At 42.6% G+C, this 27,127-nt stretch overlaps 2 protein-coding genes across 3 annotated transcripts in view; both read left to right on the top strand.

Annotated features, from left to right (window-relative positions):
• LOC138193939 (zinc finger protein GLIS1) overlaps positions 1-16,136 on the top strand; it is a 38,682-nt gene extending 22,546 nt beyond the window's left edge. The window contains exons 3-9 of the mRNA XM_069142253.1: positions 271-432; positions 3,927-4,040; positions 5,820-5,946; positions 7,590-7,749; positions 12,836-12,969; positions 13,059-13,157; positions 13,676-16,136. Coding sequence (XP_068998354.1) covers positions 271-432; positions 3,927-4,040; positions 5,820-5,946; positions 7,590-7,749; positions 12,836-12,969; positions 13,059-13,157; positions 13,676-13,818 — 939 coding nt within the window. The 3' untranslated portion in view covers positions 13,819-16,136. The remainder of the gene's footprint in view (positions 1-270; positions 433-3,926; positions 4,041-5,819; positions 5,947-7,589; positions 7,750-12,835; positions 12,970-13,058; positions 13,158-13,675) is intronic.
• A 989-nt stretch (positions 16,137-17,125) lies between these two features.
• Positions 17,126-24,556, top strand: LOC138193941 (trophoblast glycoprotein). Of its 2 annotated transcripts, XM_069142257.1 has the most exons (3): positions 17,126-17,240; positions 20,145-20,320; positions 20,405-24,556. In XM_069142257.1, the coding sequence occupies exon 3, from the start codon at positions 20,407-20,409 to the stop codon at positions 21,637-21,639; it is 1,233 nt and encodes a 410-aa protein (XP_068998358.1). In that variant the 5' UTR covers positions 17,126-17,240; positions 20,145-20,320; positions 20,405-20,406; the 3' UTR covers positions 21,640-24,556. The 2 variants fall into 2 exon arrangements, with proteins under 2 accessions (XP_068998358.1, XP_068998357.1); XM_069142256.1 differs by lacking the exon at positions 17,126-17,240 and having other exon boundaries at positions 19,986-20,320.
• The last annotated feature ends 2,571 nt before the right edge of the window (positions 24,557-27,127 follow it).

Here is a 27,127-nt window from a genome sequence, read left to right as displayed (position 1 = left end):
CAAATTGGCGGCAGTTGTAGGTCAGGTGGTCCATTGATTAAAGCTTTTAAATGGATAAACTTTCCAGAAATGTCTAAAACCATTTTACTTTGTTTGATCTGTTAAAAATTACATTTACACCACAATAAATTATGCAGTCCTGAACCAACATCTTGTTTCATGTGGAAATATTTCCAAATGAAACCATAAAAAGAATTTTACCATCTTAAAGTCACTTTATTGGGGGAAACATAAAACTAAGGAACAGTTTGTCTTCACTCTCTTCTTTAGTTTGAGGGCTGCTCCAAGGCCTTCTCCCGTCTGGAGAACCTGAAGATCCACCTGAGGAGCCACACAGGAGAGAAGCCCTACATCTGCCAGCACTCCGGCTGCCTCAAGGCCTTCAGCAACTCCAGTGACCGAGCCAAGCACCAGCGCACACACCTGGACACGGTCAGTGAACGTTGCACCTCATCACGGGGTCACATGTGTACCAACCTCTGTTTTTAATTCAGGGAAACGAGTGAACAGCTTCTTTTTTTTCCTTTTTTTTTATCATTTTATATTATTAGACACACGCAGGCTTTTCTGAAGATGCACATTGTCGTCTCTGCGTCCTAATAACTGTAGATGCCGATGAACACACACACACACACACACACACACACACACACACACCCGAGGTTCGAGCTCCTGTCAGGACTTTGGTTTGAAACGTGGACGAAAACAAATGTAAACGTAAACTAAGTCCAGCATTTCCCCGACCGTCGCAACCCGAGACAAAGACACAAAAGAAAGTACGAACGTACTCGTAGAACCGCGGTTATGTCCAGTAACCCCACCCCCCCCCACCCCCCGGCCATCCCCTCCACCCCCCACCCCGCCAGCCTGTCTGCCCAGGGGAAATACTGAAGTACAAAAGAAACAGCTGCATACAAGTACAGAAGGATATATTAATATATATCCAGAAATGAAATACAGCATATCTGAATGATAATAATAAAAAAAAAGGCCACAGAGTCCGAAAATATAAATACACAACACTTTGCTTTATAGCTTAAAATATTTCTTTATCATAAATAATACTCACTCTGTAATAAGAGGCGTGTACGGCCCTCTTAATGCACATAAAATCACTTTCATTTAAAGTCTCTCCCCCCACCACCTCTGCATAGCTGCCTGATATACAGTCTGAGTTCTTGCGGATTGTGAAACTTGCATACCTGCCACGGATTTATTCTACAAAAACCACAGTTATTTTTACTCCTGCTGACAAGCGACGAGGATTTAGCCATAATCCAGCAAATCAGATCTCCTATTACACGGATGAGCTGGTGCTGCACGTTGCACTCCGCTGTTATTACAACAGGGGTAGAAGGTTATTTTCCCCCTCGTGTGGTTTCACGCTGGCTAATGGCGGCTTCGCAGTTGCGTCACAAATCAAGAATCAAGACACATCTGGCGCCATCACGGAGGCTCGGAGGAGAACCGTCTGAATGTAAATAATTGCTGAGTGTAGCAACGGCCGGCCAAGAAAAGTTTTCAAGTTTGATTAAACAGCTTGTATCGTATTCCTAATATCACACGTCGGGAGATCTCTTTCCCTAAAATGAGTTCTTGTCGATGAACTTTTGGCTCGTTTGCGGCCTGTCGGAAAAGTATTAACAGCCACCTTCCATCAGTTTCTGCTAGATTCTTTACCTTCGCTGCATTTGGTGACAGTAATGATTTCCTATATCGTTAAGTGGGCGACTGCGGTTCAGGAGGTTGAGCGGGCTGAGCGCTGACTGCGAGGTTGGCGGTTGGATCCGCGGGTCCTTCTGTCCCGTCGGTGTGTGTGCGTGTGTGTGTGCGTGTGTGTATGTGTGTGTGTGTGTGTGTGTATGAACGTGTGTGTGAACGTGTGAATGGGAGGAAAATTGGGAAACGCTTTTTCAGACCGCGAAGGTTTAAAAGGCCGCTACGGTATATAAGCACCAACCATTTAATATCGGCATTTGGGTTGTTGACGAGTTACCAAACAAAACAATAAACACAACGCGTTGCGCGGTTGAGCTCTGCAGTGCCGGCTGATTTGTGATTTTGTTAGTTCAAACATTTCAACAAAACATAAAACATCGGGAACATCTTGAAGGTCTGAGGCCCGCAGAAATGTGAATGTGCACGCATACAATGCCATATTTAGGAATGTTGCGATTACACATCTGAAATTTGAAATGCTTTTTTTTTTTTATGTTAAAAACAATTATACAAAACATTGAATTGAAAAATTAAACAAGCAGACAATAAAAAGCAACAGTTTCTTGATCCTTATTATAGTAACACATGTTCTTGTGCATTTGTTCAATAGATTATTTAAAAAAAAAAAAAACTTTTTACCCCGTTTCAAGAAATACAAATATTGTTCTTTGTTTTGCATGTTTTTTCTTGCATGCATTTTCCTCTCAAATACTTTTTTTTTTTTTTTCATTTCTAGGATAGGATACATTTTCAGTACTACTCTGGTAGCAGCTTGTTTTTGACCTGATACATGATTTATGCTGTTCATATTAATTTTTTTATTAGTTTATATTTATTATTATTATTATTATTACATTTATACCTACCAAGTCTCTGAATGGCAGCTTTCATTTAATAAATATCGATATGCAATCTTGAAATGTTCTGCAGAACGTGAACTTAAACCCGCCGCGTTGGGTTTTACGTGCATGCAGGTCGTTATTTTCGCCCCGCAGTGTTCAGATCCTGGTTCGCAAACCGACAAGATTCATATAAATACTGTACATGTGTTTTTTGTGAAATTATAATTGACTCCACCTGTTAAATATTCGGCAATGAAAAGGCCAGAAAACATCTGTGAGGAATAAGAGTTGTGGAAATCAGCTCATTTGCTCATCTAATCGCGCAGATTTGATCAAATTGTGAAATACAGGCAGGTTTTTAACCCCCTGCTTTTACGTCAAATGGTGCAAAAACATCTGCATGCAAGAAATCAGCGGTTTGGACAGTGAAAAACATTTGAAAGCATATTTCTTAATGTTTATGAAAATATTTTTTATTCATTTTGGAAGGGCTCCTTTGACTCCAACCTCATTTTACCTCATTATACTTCAGATATTTTTTTGCCCGTGACTTGTTTTTAATCGGTGTGAAATACTAACACGGAAATAAAGGCTCTTTTATTTACATGCAGATTGCAGTTAGCTCGTTTACAGTTTACCTTGTGCGCTCACATGGATTTATGGCTGAACTCTTCCTCTCTCTGTCTCTCTTTAAGCTCGCAGATGAAAGGTAAACACACTCAATCCTCGGCTGAGGAGCACATTATGTAAAATGTTGACACAACCACATGTTCCTTCCCCTCTCTGTTAGTGCCCTTGTCACCATAAATAACCCCATTTATAACCCCTTCATGTTTACGTGTACCACGTGGAGGTGACTCAGCGGAATTCGTATCCTAGTTTGTGAACATATTTTATGTTCGACGTCGTGTGCAGTGTGGCTGTAAAATCAACCTCGTGGTGAACGTTTTGTCGTCCGGTTTACAAAATCCTAACCTGTCACCAAATCAGGATTACACGAGATATATATATATATTTGGTTTTTTTGGTGGATACAAGAGAGTGTTTAGTTTGTATCATTTTATAAACCATAACCACAAAGTTATGGGTTTATTTTGGTGTTTTCATCCTGTTTTCTCTTCAGAACTAACAGTAAATATCAGGGTTGAAGGAAAAATGACTGAATTACCAAAGTATGAGTCAGATAGAAGAGAAATTACATGGAAAAAATGTTTATCTCCAAAACATCACAAACAGACTTTTACTGTTTAAATAACCGTCAACTTTTTTTTTTGTCACGGAGTGAGAGAAGGTATGAAGAAGCCCGATTCCTCTCACCTGTCCGTCAAACCTGTGTCACCTGTCCTTGTCGTGGTTCGTTCACAGAAGCCGTACGCCTGCCAGATCCCGGGCTGCACCAAGCGCTACACCGACCCCAGCTCGCTACGAAAGCACGTCAAGGCTCACTCCGCCAAAGGCCTTCAGGAGAGGGAGGTCAAGGTAACGACACCAACTGCCCTCTCGCGTGTTGGAAATTTAGCGGAGGGTAGAATACGAGGAACTTCTGAGGAGGAACAACACGCACCTTTAATACAATATCGCCGTGTCTCTAAAACTAGATTGGATGTAGTGGATCAGTAGTAATAAAGAGGGTTTAAAAGATGTGCTTAGAAACAGATTAACAGTAAATGCATTTTAAAAAAAAAAGTCATTTTCGATCATTTGCGACTGTAATGGAGAGTTGGCAATGCGCTCCAGTCTGGGGCCAATTTCAATTGCTTTTATAGGACAAGGGACAAAGGTACGTAGACGGACTTCAACCAGGATTAATGGACTCTGCTTCCTTTGGCCAGGTATGGACTCGATAATCGTTTAAGAGGAGGTGGTCCGGTCCCAAACGGGCTTTGGAGCAGTTTGTTAGTGGAGGGAATGCGATCTAACCTCGACCATGTTTGAGCTAAACGTGCTCAACATGAGCTCGTCTGGCAGCAGTGAAGTAGCATCGTATCTTCAAGATGTTTCCCCAACGTGCTTTCGGCATTCTGCTGCTATGGTTTCGTCTGGTGTTGCTGACCGGATAATCACCACGGTTACCGAGCGATGAGGAGAGCTGATTAACACTGCCACAAAGTCGCATCTTGATTGATTTTTATTTTTTTTTTTACCTGGTGGAGGTCAACAGGCAGTTTGTCGGGTAAATGAGGCGTCTGTACACTTTTCCTTTAACCTTGAGGTTTGAAATATTGCGCTTCCAAAAAAGGTTTTTAGCAGTGCAATAGTTCTTCACAGAGAGACGGGGCTCCTCAGAGGTCGGTGGTTATACGTCTTGTTTCTTGGAGATGGAGAGCAGCATCAGGAGGAAAGAGTGAGCGTGTTTATGATTCAGTAGGATGAAATACGACAAAACAAAATATTACGCGCACTCCGTGGAAGTCAGAATAGGGAGCCTATTGTTCGGCTTTATCTGGGCCTTGTTTGTTTTCTATGGACCGTGAGTGACACTGGGGCTTTGTGTGTACTCCCATGCCTTGTTTGGTTTAAACAGAACCACGTGTGCTTGTAAGTTGTGACATGGCAGATACGCCCTGCACTGCAGTAAACCCTGTGGGGCTAAATAAGACTTTGAAATATTAAACATGCACTTCATAAACTCCTTATGGTTATACATTTCTTTGAGCTGATGTGTCACAGCTATTGAAGTTCGTGTGTTCATAAACACTGGTTCGGGTCAACATTTGTCGCTGGTTATTCATACCTCTTTTGTGGTTCTTGGGTGTCCTTCGCGAGCTTCTTCTGAGTCCTGAAACTGTTGATAAATCGATTTAAAAAAGTCCTGGGGGATGCTTTGTTAACGCTGCATAATAAAGTAAAATTGCCTTAACTCTGAACATTTTGGAGTAAGATTGCCAAACAAGATCTCTGGATTTGATACCTCGAGAAGCGGGATCGCCGGACAAAATGAGAACCAGGCATCTGGTGGAAGCGTCATGTCTTTGAAAAATGAACAGTAGAAAACCGCCTGCAGAACATTTATTGTCTTTCCAATTGATCTACTACATGCAATCAAAAGAGAAGTCAGTCCTTTTAAAATGTATTTCCATGGGAGTTGCATTGCTCAACAGCAAAACACAGTTGGAAGACAACTAAACTGCAGTTTTTAACATAATCACTCTCATCCCTACATGCAGGCAGCGATCCACACACGCTCACCGACACGAACACACAACACCGTATATCATCTATGTCTATATTAGCATCTGTACTTTGTCTTATTGGCAGGTTCAAGTCCACACGATGCTGGAATCAGATATTTTGAGTGACTGTCTGGCGAGGCAACATCTCCACAGCTCGGCCTCTTCCCACCAAGGAAACAGCTCGCCTCTACCGGCTCTAGATGACTTCACAGGTACGTGCGGTTGAAAAAAAAAAAAAAAAAAAAAAGTCTGCGTTTAGCCTCCGACACCTCTGAAAATGAGCAAAAACAAAGAAAAAGGGTAATTGACCCAACACCTGGCCTGCTAAGCTGTCCCTTTGATTTCCTCCCATGGCCTCATTTGCTCCTTTTCCTCTCCCTCCTCTCTCATTCCTGCGATGATAGCTCATCATGCCAGTGTTTACCTTGTCCAATTACCGGGCACTGACTGTGGGCAAGTTGGCCCTCACCCCGCCCGTCTTTCAGCTTCTCCAAACCCGTTTTCCAGCCAGGCTCTTTTTCTTTCCCTTTCAATGGCTGAACCAGGATCAAGAAGCTGTCAGGTACACTGAGGCTCAGTTGGCAAAGGAGAGCGGAGAGCGTCCAGGAGAGCTGTCCATGTCTATTACTTCAGACTACTTGCAGTTATACCCAGAAGACATTCAGGGAAAAGCCTCAAACAGCACACTACGGGCTATGTTTCTTCAAGGCGAAACAAGCATGTCAGTGTTTAATTTTGAAAATATCCCAAGAGGACTTTCTCCTTATCAGAAACCACCAAATGTTAGGTTAGGGTTAGGTTAGGTAGTTACTTTATGAATCCCCGAGGGGAATTTTTTTTTTACATTTTTTTATGTTGTAACCTGAAACCTCCTTTCTGCATGTTAAGCATATGTACATTACAGTATACAGGCTGGATTTTCAGTGACATATCCAGTCATCGTCAGCTATGCTTAAACTAAAAGTGATGAAAGCCCTGTTGCTGCCGTGCAGGTATTTGTGTTACAGCTTCAAAATGAACAGCATGAAAACTGTCTTTTTAGTTTTGACGCTCAGCCTCGGCAGACTTCAAAGGTTGCGTCGCCAAATATGATTCGACTTACAGTTTTAGAGTGAAGATTTATCAGCATTAAATTACTCCTCAACCCATTCTCACAGCACTACCTACTTCTCCTCTGTCTGTTTGTTTCCTCACTGCGTCTAAAATACTCGCGTTTCATACAGAATACGCTTCTTCTGTTTCTTGTTAGCGGCTCGACTGAAAGCTTCTACGTTTGCTTTACAGCTAAAACGATTAGCTCGGCAGAAAATGATATCATAATCATTTTCAATAATTACTTTCAAAGCTGCGGGCTTTTAAGATTATACGAATAGCTGTACATTTTGAATATGTAATCGAGGTTTCGGACAGTTGGAACTTGAAGTTTGCAGACGTCACCTCAAAGTTTGGAGATTTTTTTTTTTTTTTATTAAGTGCGTACAGTTTTATTTGGGTTAAAATTACATGAAGTAAAATTGAGTAGATTGATTTCTTGAAGAAGTAATTGTTGGATAAATAGCTGGCGGATGTCGATTGCAAACTTAGACAGCTAAGCTAACTGTGCTAGCAAAAATCTCTAGCTCTGTATTTAGTCTTATTTTGGTAAAAACTACAGTGTTTGGAAAAAAAAATTGAGCAGAAAGAGTCAACGAAGAAATATGATATGGTATGTTGTACCTTTTGCCAATCTAAGCCAGCTGCTGTTGCACAAAAAGTGTCAGTGTTCCCTTTTCCCTGGGCTACCTGCAGGCCGACATGTGTTTGCGGATACTTCAATGAAGTAAAACCACCGACGCCAGCTGTGGCTGTCTTTCAGGTGTCTACTCGAACAGCAGCACTGCCCACAACAGGGGGAATCCAGAGTTTCTGCCTCCATCGGCAGACGGCTGCTCCGGCTACCCTGCGGGCCTGGAGGGAAACTTTGATGCCAACAATCCGATATCTTCGCTGACGAGCCCGAGGAGCCTGAGAGAGGGGTGAGTGATCGAGCAGGAGATGTTGAAGGTAAATGTGTTGCATCCGGAAAGGCATTTAGGAAAACAACCGGAAACAACCGCAGCTGGAAACTGACTAGTTTTTACAACTTGCTAATGGTTGTTAAGTGCCTTGCTTATGGGCAGCAACTGCAGGGAAGTTTTTGCCTTTTGCGTCTCAAATTTTTCTCCCTGAGTTTTGCACTGTTGCACCATTAAGAGTATTTTCTTTTCATAAAATGCGAAACAATAAATGTCAAAAAGTATTCTTCACCGTCATGTATTTTAACATGAGGTTTGCTTTTAATCCTTGAGAGGCCGAGTACTTTAACGACATTAAAGTATGTACCCAGAGACAAACTTAGCTGGACAGTTCGTCCAAATCACAAAAACAATAAAGAATAAACATATTTTCCCACTTACCCCTTAGTGGTGTCTGGCAACGGTCTCAACTATCTGCTGCTGGGATTTCTGCTGCCAACCCAATACAATGGAGCTGAATTTCATTTTGGCAGTTTTGATTCAGAGCTATTTTTTCCTAAAGATAAATATAGTAAAAACTAACTGACCACAGTTTTCTGCTCCTCTCGGTATCAGCTCTTCCCAGGATTCACCCCAAAACTTTTGCCTTTATATCTCTTAAACGTATTTATTCGACAAATCTGACGTGTTTCAAAGCATTTTTAAGAGGTTGTAATCACTTCCTCCCTGCGGTTTGTCACCCGACAGGCTCAAACGAACCTCAAATACGAGAACACCATCAAGACCCTGTTTTGATGCGAGTCTGAAGATTTCACAGTCACTTTGCTTTCTCTCGTGTCTGGAGAGCACATGCCCAGAAACAGGGCGAGCGATGTTGAGCGTATGCATTCTTGAATAAACCAGAGACATTATCACCAGAGATGGAGTTATGGCTTTGCGGTCGCACTGATTGGGTAGTCGGAGGCCACAGAACTTATGTGTACTGTAAACTGAGACAAATTTTGTCTAGCCCTGTATAAAAGTAGACGTGAGACTAAAAAGATACAGCTGAAAGCCTGCAGGGCTGCAGTTTCTGGACAGTACGGCTTCAAATCATGGGTCATTGAAGGTTTGCCCGTAAAGTAACTTTTATTGGCACAACAGTAACAACAAAGGCAGCCTGTTTCATTAAAAAAAAAAAAAAAAAATACATTGATAAGGGCCAAAATAAAATTTTGGTGGTTTTATAAATGATAGAAAATCTTCCCATATGATGCACATTGCTTCACGTGTTTCCATGAGTTGTTTTCAAATGGGCTTTAAGTCTTGGCTGAGGTGTTAAGAGGAGTTGTTTTTTTTCTTCTCTGAGCACAAATCTAAACCTACAGTTTGAGCTTCTGCTGGAAGATTCATTATTGACCTTGGAAGAAAAAGGCAAAAAGTCTTATTTCATGGAATATGTATTCACATTGCAAGATGGACGACATGACGGCGTGACGAGCGAAGCCAAAATACCTCGTAAATGAGCGCTGCGATCTTGATGCTGCTGATGTCATATGCAACCCCAGTCTGTGAATTAGTGGTCGGACGGTGGAGTATTGAGGTCCCCCCCCTCACGTCCGTCCCTCGATACCAAGCTAAGAGTACAACCGGTGTTGTTTTTTTGGAGCCCTTGTGGCCATTAGTGGTATTGTACTTTATTATCAATTTTGAAGTTGTGGTTGTTGCCGCTTGGTTGTGTGTGTATATATACATCACCAACGAAAGGAAGGCAACTCCCATTTCTATAACGCTCAGCAGTGAACATTGTGCCGCAGAATTTAGAAAAGCTTCGGCTAATTCTGAAACAGATTTGTCGAGTTGTACGTCGTTTAAAAGCACAAAGGCTCACGATTCAAACAATCTAAACCAGAGCGTAAGAAACCAAAAAGGAGGTGATAGTTAAGGGGTTAAAAAGGAGGCAAATGCTGTGTTTTTTCAGATCTATTTAATGTATTAACATTATTAAGATATAAACATGAATGGAAATCTGCATTGGTGTAAAAGCAATTTTTTTTCAATAGTAGAGACAACCTGGATTTGGTCTGAGAAATTCATGTTTTGGATTAAAATAAGAAAACGCCAACGAAGCAAATATTTTACCTCCATCCTCGCCAGTATTTCCATGTGTTTAGATGAATTTGATCTCAATCACAACACCTCCAAAAAGTTGTTCTAGTGTTATTAATATAACTGCATTACACAGTTGATAATGTGCCACTTAAGGTTGGTGTGTTTTTAGCAAATTAGATTACTGTGAACATCCATGAAAGAATTAATATCCAGTAAAAACACCCTGCTTCTAACAGCTGTATGGGAACGTTTCACCTTGATTTCTTCACATGTTTAAGTCAATTTAAAATCCACCAAACAAAGTCAAATTTTGGCGAATCAGTTGTCGGGTTGTCCGTGTGCATTTTCAAGACATGTAACTGTGCTCGCCTCATCGCCGCATCTCTCGGGCCGCAAAGTGTGCCGCCAGAGCTTCCATGAAGCTATCCACAGTCTGTCCATTGACGTCTCTTTATAGCGGCGGAGGATGTCACTGAATCCCAGTGGTGCCCGCAGTATACCGCGACCTGCCAAAGCCAATACCAGACAAGCACTTGTTTTTCCCCCAAATGACTTAGCGAGACGTTAAACACGTGAAAGTAAATTCTCTTTGCTCCACGGCGCAGCCGGCATCATGCTCTGACCTCATAGGCGGCCGAGTGTTTACTCTGGCTGGGACGAGCCGTTTCGACTTCTTTTAATACTTGAGGGATTCAGAGGCCCGCCGAGGCTCGTCCATCAGCGGGTATTTGTGATGTGCAGTGTTTGTATATTTTGCGGTCGGTGAGGAGCTGGATCGGCTTTTTTGGAACGGCGTGTCCCTCAGATACAGGCGCGCTAACCAGGATGGCTCTCGCACAAAAACACTATTATACAATTTGAAGGAAAGAGATGTAACGAAGTTTACTTTGCAGAATCTCCGAGTGACATCGGACCCAAAAAGCTGGTTTTAAGTGAAATGTTTGACATGTCCTCACATTTCTGTATTTACTGTAAATCCAACATGAAATGAGCCTACTCGAGTTTCTCCAAGCACATCACTGGTAGCACTTAGATCGCATTAAATCTCCATCTGTACTTCACACATTAAACACAACCCTGTGTGATCAAATAAATCTATCACAGAAGTAATTCAGTGGTTGTTTTTGGTTTTTTTAAGCTCAAGCTGAAAACAGATCAAGTTTTTTAAGCCCAAGTAGGCACCACTGTTATATTATTATATTATATATATATATATATATATGTACTGCGTGTAACCAACGAAAACAGTGGTGCCTACTTGGGCTTAAAAAACTATATATATATATATATATATATATATATATATATATGTGTATATATATATATGTATGTACTGTGTGTGTGTGTATATATATATATATATATATGTACAAGCAGCCGGCTGCAGTTAGTTGGAAAGAAAAGAAGCGAGTGGCCGGTAAAATGTGATCAGAGAAACGGTTTCCTGAGGTCGTGCTGACAGCAGCTCCCTCGGGCGGCGGAGACTTCGTTAAGCTCGACGGATCTGAGCGGTTTGGGCTCACCGTCCACGAAGCGACAGATCGGCACGGCACGGCTCAGACATCTCAGCTATGTTGTTGCAGCGATACAAGAATGTAAGCCGTGGAGCAGCCGGCGTTGTTTAGAGCTAAGGTCAGCGCTGACGGTTCAGGGGCCACCGAGGGGAATCCAGAGACGTGTCGAATTCTTGGGGCTCGCAGTCATCGCCGCGCGTTCACTTCAGCCGTCACACTATATCAAAGCCCACTTTGTTTACATAATCCTATACAAAGCCTGGCCCTTATTACCTCGGGAAGCTGCAGCCATCTGTAAGTTATATCAGTTTCAAAAAAGTCCTTCTGATTAATTTTGGCTTTTATTGTGTTTCTCCACTGAAAGCAGAGACTGTTAAATTCAGTGTAATAGCATTTGACATGGGAAATGGGTAATAAAGAGACCTGGGGATGATATATGATAGATATGTAAAGAAATCTCCAAACATTTCCTCTTTTTATAGCCGGTCACATGCAAATATAGACGGCTGCACGGGCCAGCGGCCCGTCGGTATCTCTGACAAGGCCTGGCTTGTTTATGAAGCCCGCTGAAAAACCCCTCCAGCAGAAACCAAGGCCGTCCGGCTCCCCGGGGACCAATACGCTGCAGCACATCATCCAGGAGATCTCTCAGGCCACATGAAATGCTGAGATTGAGCTCTTTGAAGGGAGGAAGGGGAGGAGAGGGGAGGGGGGAAGGGAGGATTCAAATACAATGCTGGGGGGGTTTCAGCTGCATATCTCCTCGGAGAGACATTCGGCTGCCTTTCTTTCTCCTTGTCGACTTGGCTCCACTGACTCACTCGTTTCCACGTTGAGTCAGATTGTTTGTGCACAGTCAGCACATTCTTGCAGAGAAGCGATGGATACGGCTCCGCGCAAAACCCGCCTACGTTACCCCCTCCCACTCCTCCCCCCCCCCCGAGGAGGAAACGCTTCCTTATATGAACTGTGCTGGTTTTACATGTTTGTTCTCTTTCAACAACTGTTGGTTATCTGCACTTAAAAAAAATACTTTTGGTCCTGGGTTCATTTGATCCCAGATTTGTGTTGGAAGTTTAGTGAGACCCAGTCAAAGCTGTCGCTCAGTCTGATTAAACCCTTCTTATTAATTCATTATCCAAATTTTCATTGTTAACGAAATTAAATTACTGGATTTCGCCTCTGGTTGCACAAAGCGTTAATACATACTTGCAGTCCGAATAAAATAATTGAACGTTAGCTCCATCTTGACAGCAGTAAAATCCTGCTTTTGCATTAATGCACGAATATTAATAATCTAATGTTGTAATATATAACAATAGTTTTAAGTAAGACTACTCCTATTTTTTTATGTTGTAATTGTATTTTCCTGATAATTACATTCATAATGTTCAGTAACATTTTGAATTTAGAGCTTTAACGTGTAATGGAGTACTTTTACTTAAATAAATTGTATTGTTGTTTATTTTTGGGACTGAAAACGTAATTTTGTCATTTACCAGGAACAGACCAGCCTCCTTGTTCGTGTCGGCTGACTGCAGCCCAGCGAGCGCCTCCTCAGACAGGGTCGACATCAGGCTGCAGGGATACCAGAAAGCCTACAGCCAACAGCAGCAGGTGTTCTCGCAGCAGCAAGGTACCGACAGACTTCACTGAACTGTCGTCAGTGCGACCTGCTTTTAATGCTCTGGATTTCCATCAACATTTCCTCTGTGGTTCTTCAAGGCTGTCTGTATGGAGAAGGGAAGGTGGTTCAACCAGGCAGCGATGGAGGCTTCGAATCTGCCAGTTACTTCACCAACCCCTCCACCTGCCACTCTACAGGTGAGACACCATAAAAACACTTTTTTCTTTTCTTTTTTTTTTTTATATCCCTGTTTTGGTCTCCTCCACCCACTAAGTCTGCTCTGAGGTTAAAAACACTGATCCAAAACGGAAAAGTCGTGGGCGGTAAAAACAAAACAATGAGCTGAAAGTTACCAAAACATTCTCTGTAGCGACATCGAGGTAGTCATGCGAGTCATTGTTAATATAAAAGGGCGAAATGTAAACCAAGATGCTGATTTACACATCCTGAATCAAAACGGTACATTTTAGTAAAACCGGAGCAACGAGCTGAAAGTCTGACGGTTTTCATATTTTCATTCAACAGGTTTTCAGTGTAAATTATTGGTTATAGACATTGTAAGAATTCGGAGGATAGCAATCCTTTAGCAATTGTTTGAAACACACAAGATAAGTTAGCTGACTGGCGACAAAGGATGAAAATAAACTCTTCTTTGCATTAAAAGAACGCGGCTGCTGTTAAAAACCGAATTATTCCGGGGTTTTTTTTTCCTCAGGGTTTGATTTGCTGCAGGACCTGCAGGGTCAGGCGGGGGGAGGTTACTCCATGCCTCCCTGCCCAGACGACAGCTTCCTCTTCCAGGCGGGAGGCGTCGACCGCTGCCTCAACCAGATCTACTCCATCTACCTGGACTCGTGATGGCAAACAGAAACGGAATCACTTTGTTTTTCCAAAAAGCTCAAAAACGCAGCGTGAACGACGCGTGACGGCCGACAATCAGTGACATCAACGACAGGCCGTACGTATACTCCAAAGACGATTTTACCAACGTTGTTCTTCTTCTTGGCAGGTGTGAAATGAATGTGTGTCAATGGGAATTTTAGGCTGAGAAACTGCAAGAAAACCGGCAAATATACACTTAATGTCCAAATAAGGAATGACATATGTAAATAGCAATGACTTTGTTATTCAGAGATGACCACAGCATTAGTGATCTGGATAGAATGAGCTATGCGCTTTCGTTTTTCTCACTGCCACCAACGTTCAACTCATCCAATGAGGATATTTCTGCCTCCACAACAGCCAGGAAATATTAAAACAATAATCTACTGCATAATGCAGTGAACAACACAGTTTTCATTCACAAAATATTCTCATTTTTTCTGGACTTTTTTTTTGGGGGGGGGTGAAATATTGGATATTTTTTACTCAATATGTGCAATGAGATAAGTGTTGGCAAGAGGCTTGATTTTAAGATGTTACAAGCCAAAAAGGTTGTGAACCATCACGTTAAATACATTTAGCGGGCGAAACACTCAAAGGAACAGTTTTTGATGACAGTTTGATGAAGTTGATGACAGTTTGGAAGATTTAGTTACTTCCAGTTTGGCTAAAAGTTACCTGAGAAAACTGACGCTACTCTCAAACCTGGTCCTGTATGAAGGTAGCAAAATGTACCTGCCGTCCGAAAACTCTAAAAATCACTAAGTGTATGTTAGATTGTATTTTCTAGTGTGTGTGTGTGTGTGTGTGTGTGTGTGTGTGTGTGTGTGTGTGTGTGTGTGTGTGTGTTAGACAAGCCAAAAATTTTATAAAACAGGAGGTTTTTGTTTCATAAAAACAACTAAAAACCAGCTTGCACTTTGTTACAGCCAAATGTAAGTGTTTTGCAGTTCTTGCATATTGAACCCAAACCAAAGAAAGAACATTGTGGAGCTGAGCGCCTGTTGCAGCCACCTCGTAACTAAAATGAGGGCGTTATACACGCATTTCCAAGAGGGGGTGTTACACTACCAAATATTTTATAACGTTATAACATCACAGAGTGTCTGTAGTCTGTATATCAAAATGGATATAGTCTGAAAATTGAAGCCAATGCAGAAGTGCTTTAAAGTGCAATACCACAGAGGGCCACAAGGGCCTGGCTCAAAAACAAAAAAAATCTCTTGTTCCATAAGATTCTGATTAAAAAAGGATCAACTTCTCATGATATATAAAGTCAGTAAATGTCCTGGAGTGCAGTTAGGTTTCCACTATAGGTGGGCGGGGCATAGTGTCTGGTTCTCATTCACATCCACCTGACACTCGTCCCCAGCTGGTCCACATATGGTCACTTCTGGCTCCCAACAAAAACAAGTTGGCGACGGCCATAACGCCGGACTTGAGGCTTCAAAAACTGCTCACAAACCGTTGGGTGACATCACGGTTGATTGGCGCTTAAAAGCGGCCGAACTGCTTTAGCGTACGTCGTTTTTCAGACGCAAAATCCATTATGAAAGAAGCAGCTGTAAAAAAAAAAATCAAAAAAAAAAAATCAATACATTGTTCTGAACATTACGAATCCTGAAAAATGACTTTTCATGAAAAAATAATTCTGTCGAGAAACATCTGCTCAACTCATGGATGTATGAAGGAGAGCTGGATATTGGACTCAAAGATGGCACATGCTCCACCTTCTCATCGAACCCTCAGCAAGACAGACTAAACTAAGTGTGTTGTGAAATCTTCCTTTAAAACCACAGAGTGTGTTTATCTGCTGCCTAATCTTCTTCTAACTAAAGTGCCATGGAGCGAAGCCAGCTGCTTGCTGCCGGAGAGGAAACCGCAGCAGTAAACTAAAGCAGCGCTGCCCCCTCGTGTCTGAACGACTGTAGACAAATATACTGTAAATACAAATGGTGGTCCAGAGTGGGGTCAGTGTGAATGAAACTGACAAACAAAGCAACAACAACAAAAAAAAAAACCTGCACTAAAATATAGTTACTCTCAACGATCATGAATAATCTTTTGTTTTTGTAATGTTGTGTCTTGTTGCTTTTACGTGTACAGTATCCATCAGTGTTATGTTGAGTGAGAGGAAGGTGTGCATCGTTTACAATAACTTCTCTGCACTCTCTCTTCTATCTCATCGCTGAGACTTTACGTCTTTAAATGACCAACCAGAAAATGTTTACACTGATTTTGTAGCAGTTCAGAGATTTCTTGTTAATGTCATTGAACAGTGTATAAAAATGCATCTGTCTTTTATATCTTAATAAAAAAATCAGTTTCTATATGTTTTTTTTATTTAGCAACTAATCCTTCATTTTCTCTCTCGATTACCTGGTAAGCCAGGTGGAGCGGTGGTATTCCTGCATTATTTATTTCACTGTCGTATGACGGATTAAAGTATTAAAGGTTCAGATTTCAGAGGTTGAAATCAACCAGTGAAATGTGCCTGAAACAATCAACTAATGATTAAACTGATTGTCATGAGCTCAGTAATGCTGCCATCAATTGGTGAAACATTAAAATAACAACTGTCGAGGAGAAAGCTGATAGATAGATAGATAGATAGATAGATAGATAGATAGATAGATAGATAGATAGATAGATAGATTGATTTAATTGGTGTTTATTCGGTGAATCATTCTAAAGTAGGTTTTATTAAATTTGTTTTCCTCCTATTCTGTTCTTAACTTTAACTTCTTTTATTTACATTTTACCGGACTCCTTGTTTTACTTTTGGGAACTATTTTACTTTACTCTTTGACTTGTAGGACTTCTATCAGAGGTGCTACATTGATCAAGTTTGATTGATTAATTTCACGTCATATTTTTTTTGACCTGTCGAATTAATGTGCACTTTTCCCACAAATTTCAAACTATTTGAATCTTCTTAAAGTGACATTAGACCCGTGTCTAACGGCCGAGTCTGCGAAAAGTCACTTCTGCCACCAGGCGGCGCTGTGACATCAAACAGCTGCAAGCAGCTCAGGTAAACTTTCCACCGAGCGCAGCGACCTGGTCAAATCTGGCGTCCTCAATCAGATAAACCGCAACAAAAACGTCCTTTAAACTGAGCAGTGTGTATGGATCAACTTTATTTACGCCCTCACACAGAGACGCGCGCACGCACGCACACATGCGCGCACACATGCACGCACGAACAGCAGGCTGTATTTCCACATTCCGCTCGGACGGAGACACACCCTCGGATCCGGAGGAGGAGAGCTGCAAGCCGGGACACTTGATGGGATGCGGAGAGGAGAGAGACGTCGCCGTGCGTCATGTTTGAGTCCTCCATCAGAGTTTCAGAGCTTCAGAGAGCAACAGGGCTGCAGCAGACATGGAGACCGCGGGTAAGACAAACACACGATGACGCTTTATTTACACCTGGACTGGTTGTTGTTTTTTTAGGTTTTTTTTTTATTTTAACATGTGCAGTCATGTTTTAAGAAGTTTTCCTGTGTTTGTGTCATTGGTTTACACTTTGTTTTTGATCATAAAGGTTTGCATTTTGCACATTTTGCAGTGAGAGTTGAGGAGTGAGGCTGTTAATGTTATTGTTCTCGAAAAAAACCCCCGGAGGATTTAGAGGTCGTGGGGTGAAGCATCCTCACAGAAACCTCACTTCATCTACCGGGAAAATGTACTTAACATCAAATTATCTAATTAACTGGATTTTTCTACATTATATTGACTCAGTAAACCCTTTCCACACTTAGCTGTACTTTAAAATGTGTATATTTTTAATGGTATTAAGTCTAAAGGAATAAACCTTCTGGGCATCAAGTCCCCCAGATTCCCAGATGAAGTACCAGCGGCAGGCCTCGTGTGTCCTCAGCTGCGGCCCTGATTTTATCCTTCTGATGAAACTGCATGAAAGAATGGAGTTCGTTATTTCAGAGGAAGCTCCGCTGCCAGAGAGGATGTAGCAACTCTCATTGTTGGCGAGTGAGATCATCCACTTTCTCCAGCTTTAAAGTCCTCCGTTAGGATGAAGAGGCTCCACTCTCCAAAGGTCAAACCAAGCGCGTCAGAAATCCAAAGATCGACTCGTCTGTCGTTGTTGAGGCTGAATGCTCGATTGACACGAAGCTCGAGCAGGGCAGATCTCCTCGCCTGTAACCTTTACACACCTCTTATCGGCCTTGAGTTTGACCCGTCAGGCATTAAAGTTATCTGCACCGCTGAATGCGTCGACTCAGCAACACACCACAAGAGCCGTCCAAACTTAGCTCCTACGTTTGGAGCGAAGACACTCAAATCAGGCAAATTATGACCTTCGTGTAACCACGGTAACCCGCTACTTTTCCTTTTCTGTGTTCAGTGACGGCCCTTTGAGCCTGCTGATAGCCATCACTCAGAACAAAAGCTTTTCAGAGTGCTGTGCAACATGCAAATAATTACAGAGTTAGAGGATATGAAAAGCCACAAGGGCTCAATTCACAAAGAGTTATCTTCCGACTCTGCAGTTCCCCATAATTTTAGTGACTTTCAGCTTTTTGTTTTTGTTTCTGGCCTGCACATTTCCTGTTTTGGTTCACGCTCACCGCTCTCGTTAGTGTCGTTTCAAGAACCGACCGCCTGCACGGCACCAAACGGCAAACCAGCTGCTGGGCGCGGTGGAGCATTTAGCTGCAGTTTGTGGAGACCAAAACGAGAGGTCAAAGGTGACTGTACATTCACCAGGAGTCCAGAAAACTCGAGCGATTCTCGCTCTGTGTCTGCTGGATACCATGATTGCCAAATCAACCAATACATCAAGTAGGTGAGCTACAGTCGGTCCAATAAATCACTCGCTAGTGGACAGATAATTAACAACAGATTCCAGTCCAGAAATGTCAAATGAGGTTTATCCAGGTTTATCCAGGTTTATCTGTAACTCTTAGTTACAGAGACCACTGACAACTTGGTTTTCCAACTTTAACATGACACACTAAGTTTGTACAGTATTTTGGTCACAGTTCTGTTGAAACAATTCATTTCGTGTTTTTTTTTTTTGGAACGAGTGGATTTTTGACACTTTACCGTAACATTTTCTTTTACCCATTTATATTGTTTTGGATGGATCAGTTCCCTTTTTGATCATTAGTTGTGGTGAGATTTTGTGATTTGAATTTGAATGTTCTCAGTTCATCACCTCAGGAGGTGAAGCGAGGTTTGTTTGTGGTCACCGGAGGCCTGCACGGTCACATTAAGGCTCCAGCTGACAACGGTGGTCCTGCCTAAAACCCCTCCGCTTGGTACAGAACCGGCCCGTTGTTGGGGAGTTAGCACATTCCTGCCTCCGAGCTGCGGAGCAGCTTTTCAGTCCCATTGTGGAGGGCGAAAACAAACGCACTCTCCCTCCCGCTCCCTCTCATCCCGCCCGCTTTCACATGTAAGTCATTTGGAAAAGACAGGCTTCGTTTATTGTCGACCACATGTGCTTTTTTTTTTTTTTGTAATGTTCGGGGTGGCGTCGCAGCACGCAGGAGTTTTAGGAAGTGACCGGCAATTAGTTTATTTGTGTGTCTCCGAGCAGGGTTTCCTAAATGTTGTCATGTCACGCTCTCGTGAAGCAGAAACGCACGGCAGCAGTGAAACCTGAGTTCAAAATAGTCGTGAAGAGGTGTAATTACACCCGAAGTGAAACACATTATTTTGGGGACCATCCTCATTGACAGTGTTTTCTACTTTATGTGCTTAGATGTTTGTTTTGTTCCTGCTCATTTATATAATGAACCTGCCCTGCAAACCGTAATGAGCTGTGTGGCTACCTGTGGCACGTTTACATTCAATTCTGATAACCGTATTTAAAGATCTGTCAATATATTTGGTAGTCATATGTTGCATTGCATTTTGTTTGGTGAAGTTAGGCTTTGGTTAACATTTACATGAAGTAAATTCAAGCTTAAACTCAAATAAGTACCATTTTATTTACTTTCCAATGTGATGAAACAAGCGAAAAACAAAAGTTTTATGAGGAGGGAAAATGAAACCTCAGTTATTTCTGAATCTGGCTGCAATTATAAACCTACAAATGCTGGCTCTTGTTCCAAAGTACTGGTTTCTTGATTCATATTGATATAAAAAAAAAAAAAAAAAAGTGAGTAAAAGCCAGGTCCTGTAACATCAGTTCCAGATTTGAGGTGTCAGTCTGTCTTGTTAACCTTCGTCTCCGGCTTTACCTTCCATCCGTGTTTGTGTAACTCCCATCTGCCAATTAACAGCATCACCTCCACCGAGAGTCATCGAAGCATCTGTTTCCTCTCCCGCAGCCGAACGCTGGACTCCTGATCCCCAGTGAGCCGTGTCGCCATGCCAACTCCTTCGATCCTCACAGCAACCGGGAGTCCTCAGAGAAGCTGCTAGGTTTACGAGCCCATTTACATCTGTGTTAGCCTACATACAGCGGATCCCCCGGCGGCACCGAGAGAGAGAGACCAGTAGGCAGGTAGGGTGGAGGAAGAGGAGGCCGAGGACACCACGGTGGTAACGTGGAGTGATGAAGTCACGTTTTCCGTCTTCTCTGTTTCAGACATGGTTTTGCGGTGGAGTCTCGTGCTGATGTTCCCGTTGCTGGTGAAGACGGGACTTGTTGTCGGGTGCGTTTGTCCTGCGGCCACCGTTTTGTCCCAGTTTCCCTCCGAGGTTCCTGCTGACGTCTGCTGCCTGAACTACTCCGGCTCCGCTTTCGGCCGTGTGCGCTGGTCTGTGTTTACCAATGAGACAAACGTCGAGACGCTGGACCTCTCCAACTGTAATATCAGCTCTGTTCATGTCGACGGCAAAGAGGCCTCGGCGCTGCAGAAGGTTTACTTGGGTCAGAATAAACTAACGACGTTGCCGCGGGAGTTTCTGGCCAACCAGCCCGGCCTGCTGGAGGTGGACCTGAGGGGGAACCGGCTTCAGGAGCTTCCTGAGGGCTTCCTCCAGGACTCTGACAGCCTCCAGAAGTTGTATCTGCAGGGGAACCAGCTACGCCTCCTCCCTGGTTCTGTGCTGCAGAAGCCCGGTCTCCAGCGGCTGGAGCTGGATGGCAACCGGTGGGACTGCTCCTGTGTGCTACTGGGAGGCCTGGAGGCCGGCAGGCGGGCGAACGGGACCGCCAGACTCCAGGACCTGGTGGGGAACTTGACCTGCTCGTCTCCCCGCCACCTGGCCGGCAGGACCGCGTGGTCGCTGAGGCCCAACGACGCGTGTCGCCCCGCCGGCCTCACAGCACTCTTCATCGTGCTCCCCCTCCTCATCCTCTCCGCCTTGCTGCTCTGCTGGTGCTGCGGGAGGAAGAGGAAGAAGAAAGAGGCGCCCGTGTTCAGCAGCTCGAAGAAGAAGAGGGCGTCCGGCTCCGGCAGCAACGGCCAGAAGCGCCGCAGCAAGCAGCGGCCTTCAGCCGCCGAGCAGGGCAAAGCCGGAGACTGCGGCAAAGAGGGGATCATAAAGAACCAGCTGCTGCTGCGCCCGGCCTCCACCCTGCTGGGCAGCACCAGGGACATCTACGAGGAGGTGGAGATCAAGCTGGGCTCGGTGGACTCTCTTCCCCGGGTCTCCTCGCGCTGCTCCGGCTCCACGGAGGGCAAGCAGAGCTCCCAGGAGCCCGACGGGGCCGGTAAGACGGAGCTGGACGCGGTCAGTGTGACGGAGGTGATGAAGGACTCGGCTGACAGGGAGAAAGCTTACCTGACTCAGTCCACCGAGTACTACAGCCTGGTGCCGGGTATCGAACTGGAGGACTCGGACCACGCCGAGTATGAGAACGTCGACCTCTCGTGACATCATCTTAAAGGAATAGGTCAACATTTTGGGAATTAAATGCTTTTGTTTTCTTAGCGAGCGTTCACCGAGATGATCTGCAGCTTTTAAAATCCCATAAAACCATCGCAGTGAGTGAACAGGTATCGCCACACATTTTTGTGCGTTTGGTTTTTGTTTATGTTCTCCTCACTGATTTGTTCAAACCAGAACTTCAAAGTCTGGATTGATTCAGCCATTGATTATCATTTTTTTTTTTTAAATCCCCAAAAAATAACAACAAAGGTTGTTGTTTTTTTTTTTTACTTTAACATGTGTCTGTTTGCTTATTTAGACATAAATATTTAGTGTTATAAAGATACTTTGGAAGCAAAATTTCCAGGAGCCAGGATGCTGTTAGCCTAGCTTAGCATAAGGACTCGAAGTAGCCAGTTAGCTTTTAGCGTCACTACTTTTGTCACTTTAGTTTCTAGTGTTGAATTGTATATTTGGCTTTTGTCTCATTTACGTCGTACATCGAAACTCCGCAAGACATCGCATCGAAACTCGCCGTTCCATCGCGAGACGGGAAAAAAAGCGGGCAAGATGGTTCGAGATAAATCTTCACCCTCGAGGAAGCTTTACGCATCGATATGACCGAAAAAAAAATGATGTGAAAACGTTCACCCGCGAATATTTTGCATTCAAACTATTCATACTGGCGGCACTTCCAATTTGCAACAGTTGTTCGGAAAAAAGCTTCAAATCGATCAAAAACCCTCCGTTTCCTGAAAACTCAACGCCGGTCTGCTGGATTTTTAGACGCCAACGGCCAAAAGTTGCGCGTTTAAGTTTACGAAACGTTGCCGTGTGCCGGTTTGATTGGGACCTTTTACCGAGCTGACGGACTTATTTTTAACCTCGGAGAGAGCCCGGCGAGCTGTTTCCCCCCCCCTTCTTCCCGTCTTTTGTGCTGAACTAAACCGATCTCCTCTCGGCTCAAACTCCACGTTTAAAGCTCCGTTAATGAACAATGTGCGCAAGAAAGTGTATTTCCCAAAATATCGTATTATTTGAAACGCGCTCAAAGCAAGTTATCTATTGGAAGGACGGTGTGGTCCAGCCTCCGCAGGATCACAATGTAAGAGGAAGTGGTTTAATCCGGAGCTTTTCCTGTGGGACCTGAGGAACGCAGTGACGCTTTGAAAGGGAGGCCAGCTTTTTCTCTGGAAAAAAAAAAAAAAAAAAATTTAACACTTTTTCTATTTAATGCGGAGTCTCATTCGAGCGTAGGTGTTGCTGTCAAAGCCGCAAAGAACAGGACATATTTTTTTTTTGTAATTCCTTTGCTTTCTTATTCTCAGTAGAGAAGGTGTTTGCACGTCCTTTCCTTTACCTCACCCGGCCGCAACTGTCCTACGCGTTCCAGTTCGACTTGTTATACTTTCCTGACGAAATTCCTTCACCTTAAGCTGCACAACCAGAAATGGAGTCGGCAGACGGTGACTAATCCCGTCGCAACGCTCGCCGTTAATCCAGAATGAAGTGTGGAATGTAAACCTCGGATGAGAAGTCTATATTTATATGCCATTCATTGTTAACGAAGGATAAAAGGACAGGTTTGTTTTGGGGTTTTTTTTGCTCTCGCTGTGTGTCACACCCTGAAATGTGCACGTAGGTTGGAAAATGTTCAGGACGGTCTGGTCCAAACGCTGGTTTGGGATAAACATCTGTTTAGCTGCCGGTTCAGTAAACTGGAGAGAAGACCTGCAACAAAAGACGACGGTGAATTTTCGTGAAGGTGCAGGATGCAGACATTCGATGGTTATCTGAAATGTGGAAAACAGGCAGACGTCTCGGTCTCGCGCTTGCTGACCTTGAGAGCTAATTGGTTTCGGCGAGAGAGACGGACGGTGCGGAGAAGAAGGGTGGGGAACTTCCTGGAATTGAAGAAAAAAAAAAACTGAGGTGTATTTTCCAGGCGGGTTTTCACATATCTTCCAACGAAGCTCTATTTCTATTTTCTAGTTTACTACTTTCAAAATGCCAAAAGCTCTTTGGTCAAAAGACAGAAAGACAAAAGACTGAATGTTGCATTTTGTAATATTTTTTTTTTTTTTTTTTTTTTACAATTTCTGCACAGAAAAATAACATCCATCAAATGTAAACCGGGCCGCGCAGAGCTTCTGGTTTTAGGAACTTGTCCTATAATAACTGTTTCCCACGCTTGATTCCTGACTGATATTCACATAATCAGGCTTCTTATTTCTAGTACGCGATTTCAGATTTTGCCTAAATGACATCTTTCTGGTAGACTGGAGTTAGCGAGCAAATTAAGCTGAAGTGCTTCATAAATTGGTTAAAAACAATCAACAGAAGACTTTTTAATATTTTCTGCTGTTGTTTTAAAACAAGAATGTTTAAAAAAAAATTTAAAAAAAGACTGCATGATGTAAATAGCAGCAGAAAAACATCCTGATAACAAGTTTTGCTCGGGCTCCTGCGAAATAAATTAAATCGTTAATTGTGTTCTTTGGCCTGAAAACTTAACACTCAACTATGAGCTAGTTAGCCGACCGTGCTAACGGTTGAAGCTTTTGAGCCTTTTGTTTTGGAAAAATGTAAAAAGGAAACCAGATTTTACTATACTGAGAATAGTTCTTACAATATGGCCATAACAATCTAATATTGTACAGGCCTGTAGCTATAATGTTTTATATTACTGGGCCTAAGCAGTTTGAAATTGGGCCTCGTGACGTGTTTAATGGGAGTCTTACCTTAAATACTAAAACTCCTTCAGCACCAGCAAATAACGCGTCAGAAGCATCGATTACCTCTCTGAAATAAAACGGGAATACTGGTATCGTATGTAAAAAGCACTGATTTCTATCATTATGTTTATTCTGGAAGATGCACTACCTTCACTGTTTTTGTATGTCAAACATTTTAACATTGAAAAATAAACCGTTTTAAAAAAAAAAGATTTTTCTGCTTTTTAATGATGATTAACAACACCAGAAACACAGAAACAAAAACCAATCTGTGCCATTGGTCCGCTCCATCTTTGAAGACGTGCTCCAGATCTTTTCATTCAAGCTCATCTCTTTCTGCCCCGACAATGACCCGGGCCGGCCCCAGCTACCTGAAATCCCACTTTTCTTTTGAGCTCTAATTTCACTCACCGTGGGAAGTTGTAATTACAGCATTGGGTTACTGAAACGATCAGCACGGAGCTGCTCTCCCTGAGCCGTTCTCAGAGGTCTTAGCCCCCGACCGGCGGATCCCATCAATGAGGCCGGGAAATGACTTTGGCTGAAACTGTTGTTGGAGAATCCACGGATGCTAATCTGGGAGTGTGTTTCTTCGAGATCAAAATCACCGACCAACCATTGTTGTGTGGTAGATCTGATATACAGGATAGAAACCTAAACATGGGAATAATACTAACACAGACATGAGGATTGGTATCATGGAAAATTGTTCTGCGCCTCAGAAGCAACAGAATTATAACTTCACTTTGAGAAAATTTTGAAAACTAAAACGACTAATCTGTACTTTCATTAAGAGGAAACACTGTAATTGAGGATATAACATGGTGAATCACAACAGTGATTGTTTTTAGTCAATAAAGGAGCCACTGGGTGTCTTTGTTTATGAGAAATACAGATAGTGAGACCTCAGGGCGGAGGCGCGGAGGCACGCTGCACATCACAACAGTGCCATCTGGTGACAGGAATTGAAATTACACAACACAAATAGCTCTTGCGGGATTTAATTGTGCACAAAATCATAAATCTGCAGGTAATAAATTCAGTAATAAATGTGAGGCTCATCAGTCCGCTGCAGATTCAGACAGAGAACAGGGAAGTCCACAGTGATTGCCAGTCCGGGCTCTGATGGAGGATACATGACCTCATAAATATCCAGTCAGGGGAGAACAAACAGTCAGCGGATAAAACACGGCTGGAGGAGGAAGGAAAAAAACAAAACAGAGTCTGATTTACAGTGGACTGCTGTAACGATGTGAAAAACAAACAAGTGAGCTGAGTACAGCAGCCAATGACAAAAAGGGTGCGAGACGGAAAGGATGGATCCATCTGACAGGTCTAAAGTTTCGACGGCTGTTATAACTGTCACCAGTAAATAACAGCAAAAAGCCTCCGTGCAATCTGTGTGTTTTATTAGATTTTTCTATGGCGGGGCATCAGATCCACGCAGATAACAGGTCCAAAGTACTTTGAAGATTTGTGTAGCATCTGTAAAAGACAGTTAAATAGAAAATGTGTTAATTTGAATATCAAACTTTTTTTTTTTCTGCCTTCTAAATGTAAATAAAACTTTATTCAATCAGTGAAAACACTTACAGCATAAAAAAAACCCAGAGCTTTCAAAGAAGATACCCTCATCAAATACACAAAACATTTAACATGCGTACAAGCTGTTGTGGTAAATAAAAATAAATAAATTCCGGATTCGTATTTTCCAAAGTAATGATCTACTTAAAATAAAAGTTTGTCTTGGACGTGAGGTCCTGTCTGGTAAATCATCTGTTATTGTTTTATAACCTCTAGCAGCACACACACAATAAAAAAAGGCCATTTTTAAACTAATGCATTCCTGAGTGTAATCAAAAATTTGTAGACTCGAAGAAAATTATTTAACAGTTATTTTGATACTATATTTTATAACATTTTTTAAATTTAATTTGGCACAAACATTCACTTGAACTCATGGTTGTTTGGTGTTCAAAGGTCAAAGGACCTCACAAAGCACGTCTGCTGTTATGACCAATTTCACATAGAAGTCTAAAAGGATAAAATGATGACGGTTTGTATCCAAAAGGTCAAAGGTCACATTCATTGTGACATCAAAATATTCTCCACTTTTCTTGTCATTATTTACATTATTTAGCGCCATCACTTAGAAACAGAAGGAGAGATTTCCCTCACATGGATGTACACCTCCAGTTTTAAGTATAAATGGCTCTGAAATAGGAGACATAATTTGTTTCTACTATTTTAGTGGGTTTTGTTATTTGGAACAATTATTTTCCGAACATCTTGTAGAATAAATGAGTCGTGAAAAGATGATTATTAAACGTTTTCAACGTCAACAGAGTCACATCAGCTGTAATCGAACTCCGGTCAACTTCAAAGAATTGTCTCAGTACCCCTTAACACTGTTTGTATGTTGTAGATGAAAACGAAGATTTGGTGATTTTAATGTGATGATAACTAATCAATGAGGTAAAAACAGTAGAGAAGAGGTTGTTTCCGTGCGCTCTGTATGTGTAGGTGTGTTTGTGTGTTTGTGTGTTGCTGCAGGTTCCCAGGTAATAAATTCAAGATGTTAATTTATGACAGCACCACAGACGGGTTTAAATTGAGGCCCAGAGGAAGAACTTTTCTTCCCAGGACGGCAGCGAGTCAACGCAAGACCAAGACCTCTGAGGTCCAGCACATCTTCACAGTGTTTTTTTTTTTTTTATCATCGTTATCGGATGAGACATTTGAAAGGTTCTGTTTGATAT

The sequence above is a fragment of the Embiotoca jacksoni genome, unplaced genomic scaffold (assembly GCF_022577435.1).
Source record: "Embiotoca jacksoni isolate LCO1_2020_lvr unplaced genomic scaffold, fEmbJac1.0.p SCAF_99, whole genome shotgun sequence".
NCBI classification, from domain to species: Eukaryota; Metazoa; Chordata; class Actinopteri; family Embiotocidae; genus Embiotoca; species Embiotoca jacksoni.
The sequence above is the reverse complement of the archived record's forward strand: the minus strand, read 5'-3'. Positions and strand labels throughout refer to the sequence as shown.

Coding starts and splice junctions, on each gene's coding strand:
- LOC138193941 (XM_069142257.1), top strand. CDS start 20,407: ATGGTTTTGCGGTGGAGTCTCGTGCTGATGTTCCCGTTGCTGGTGAAG.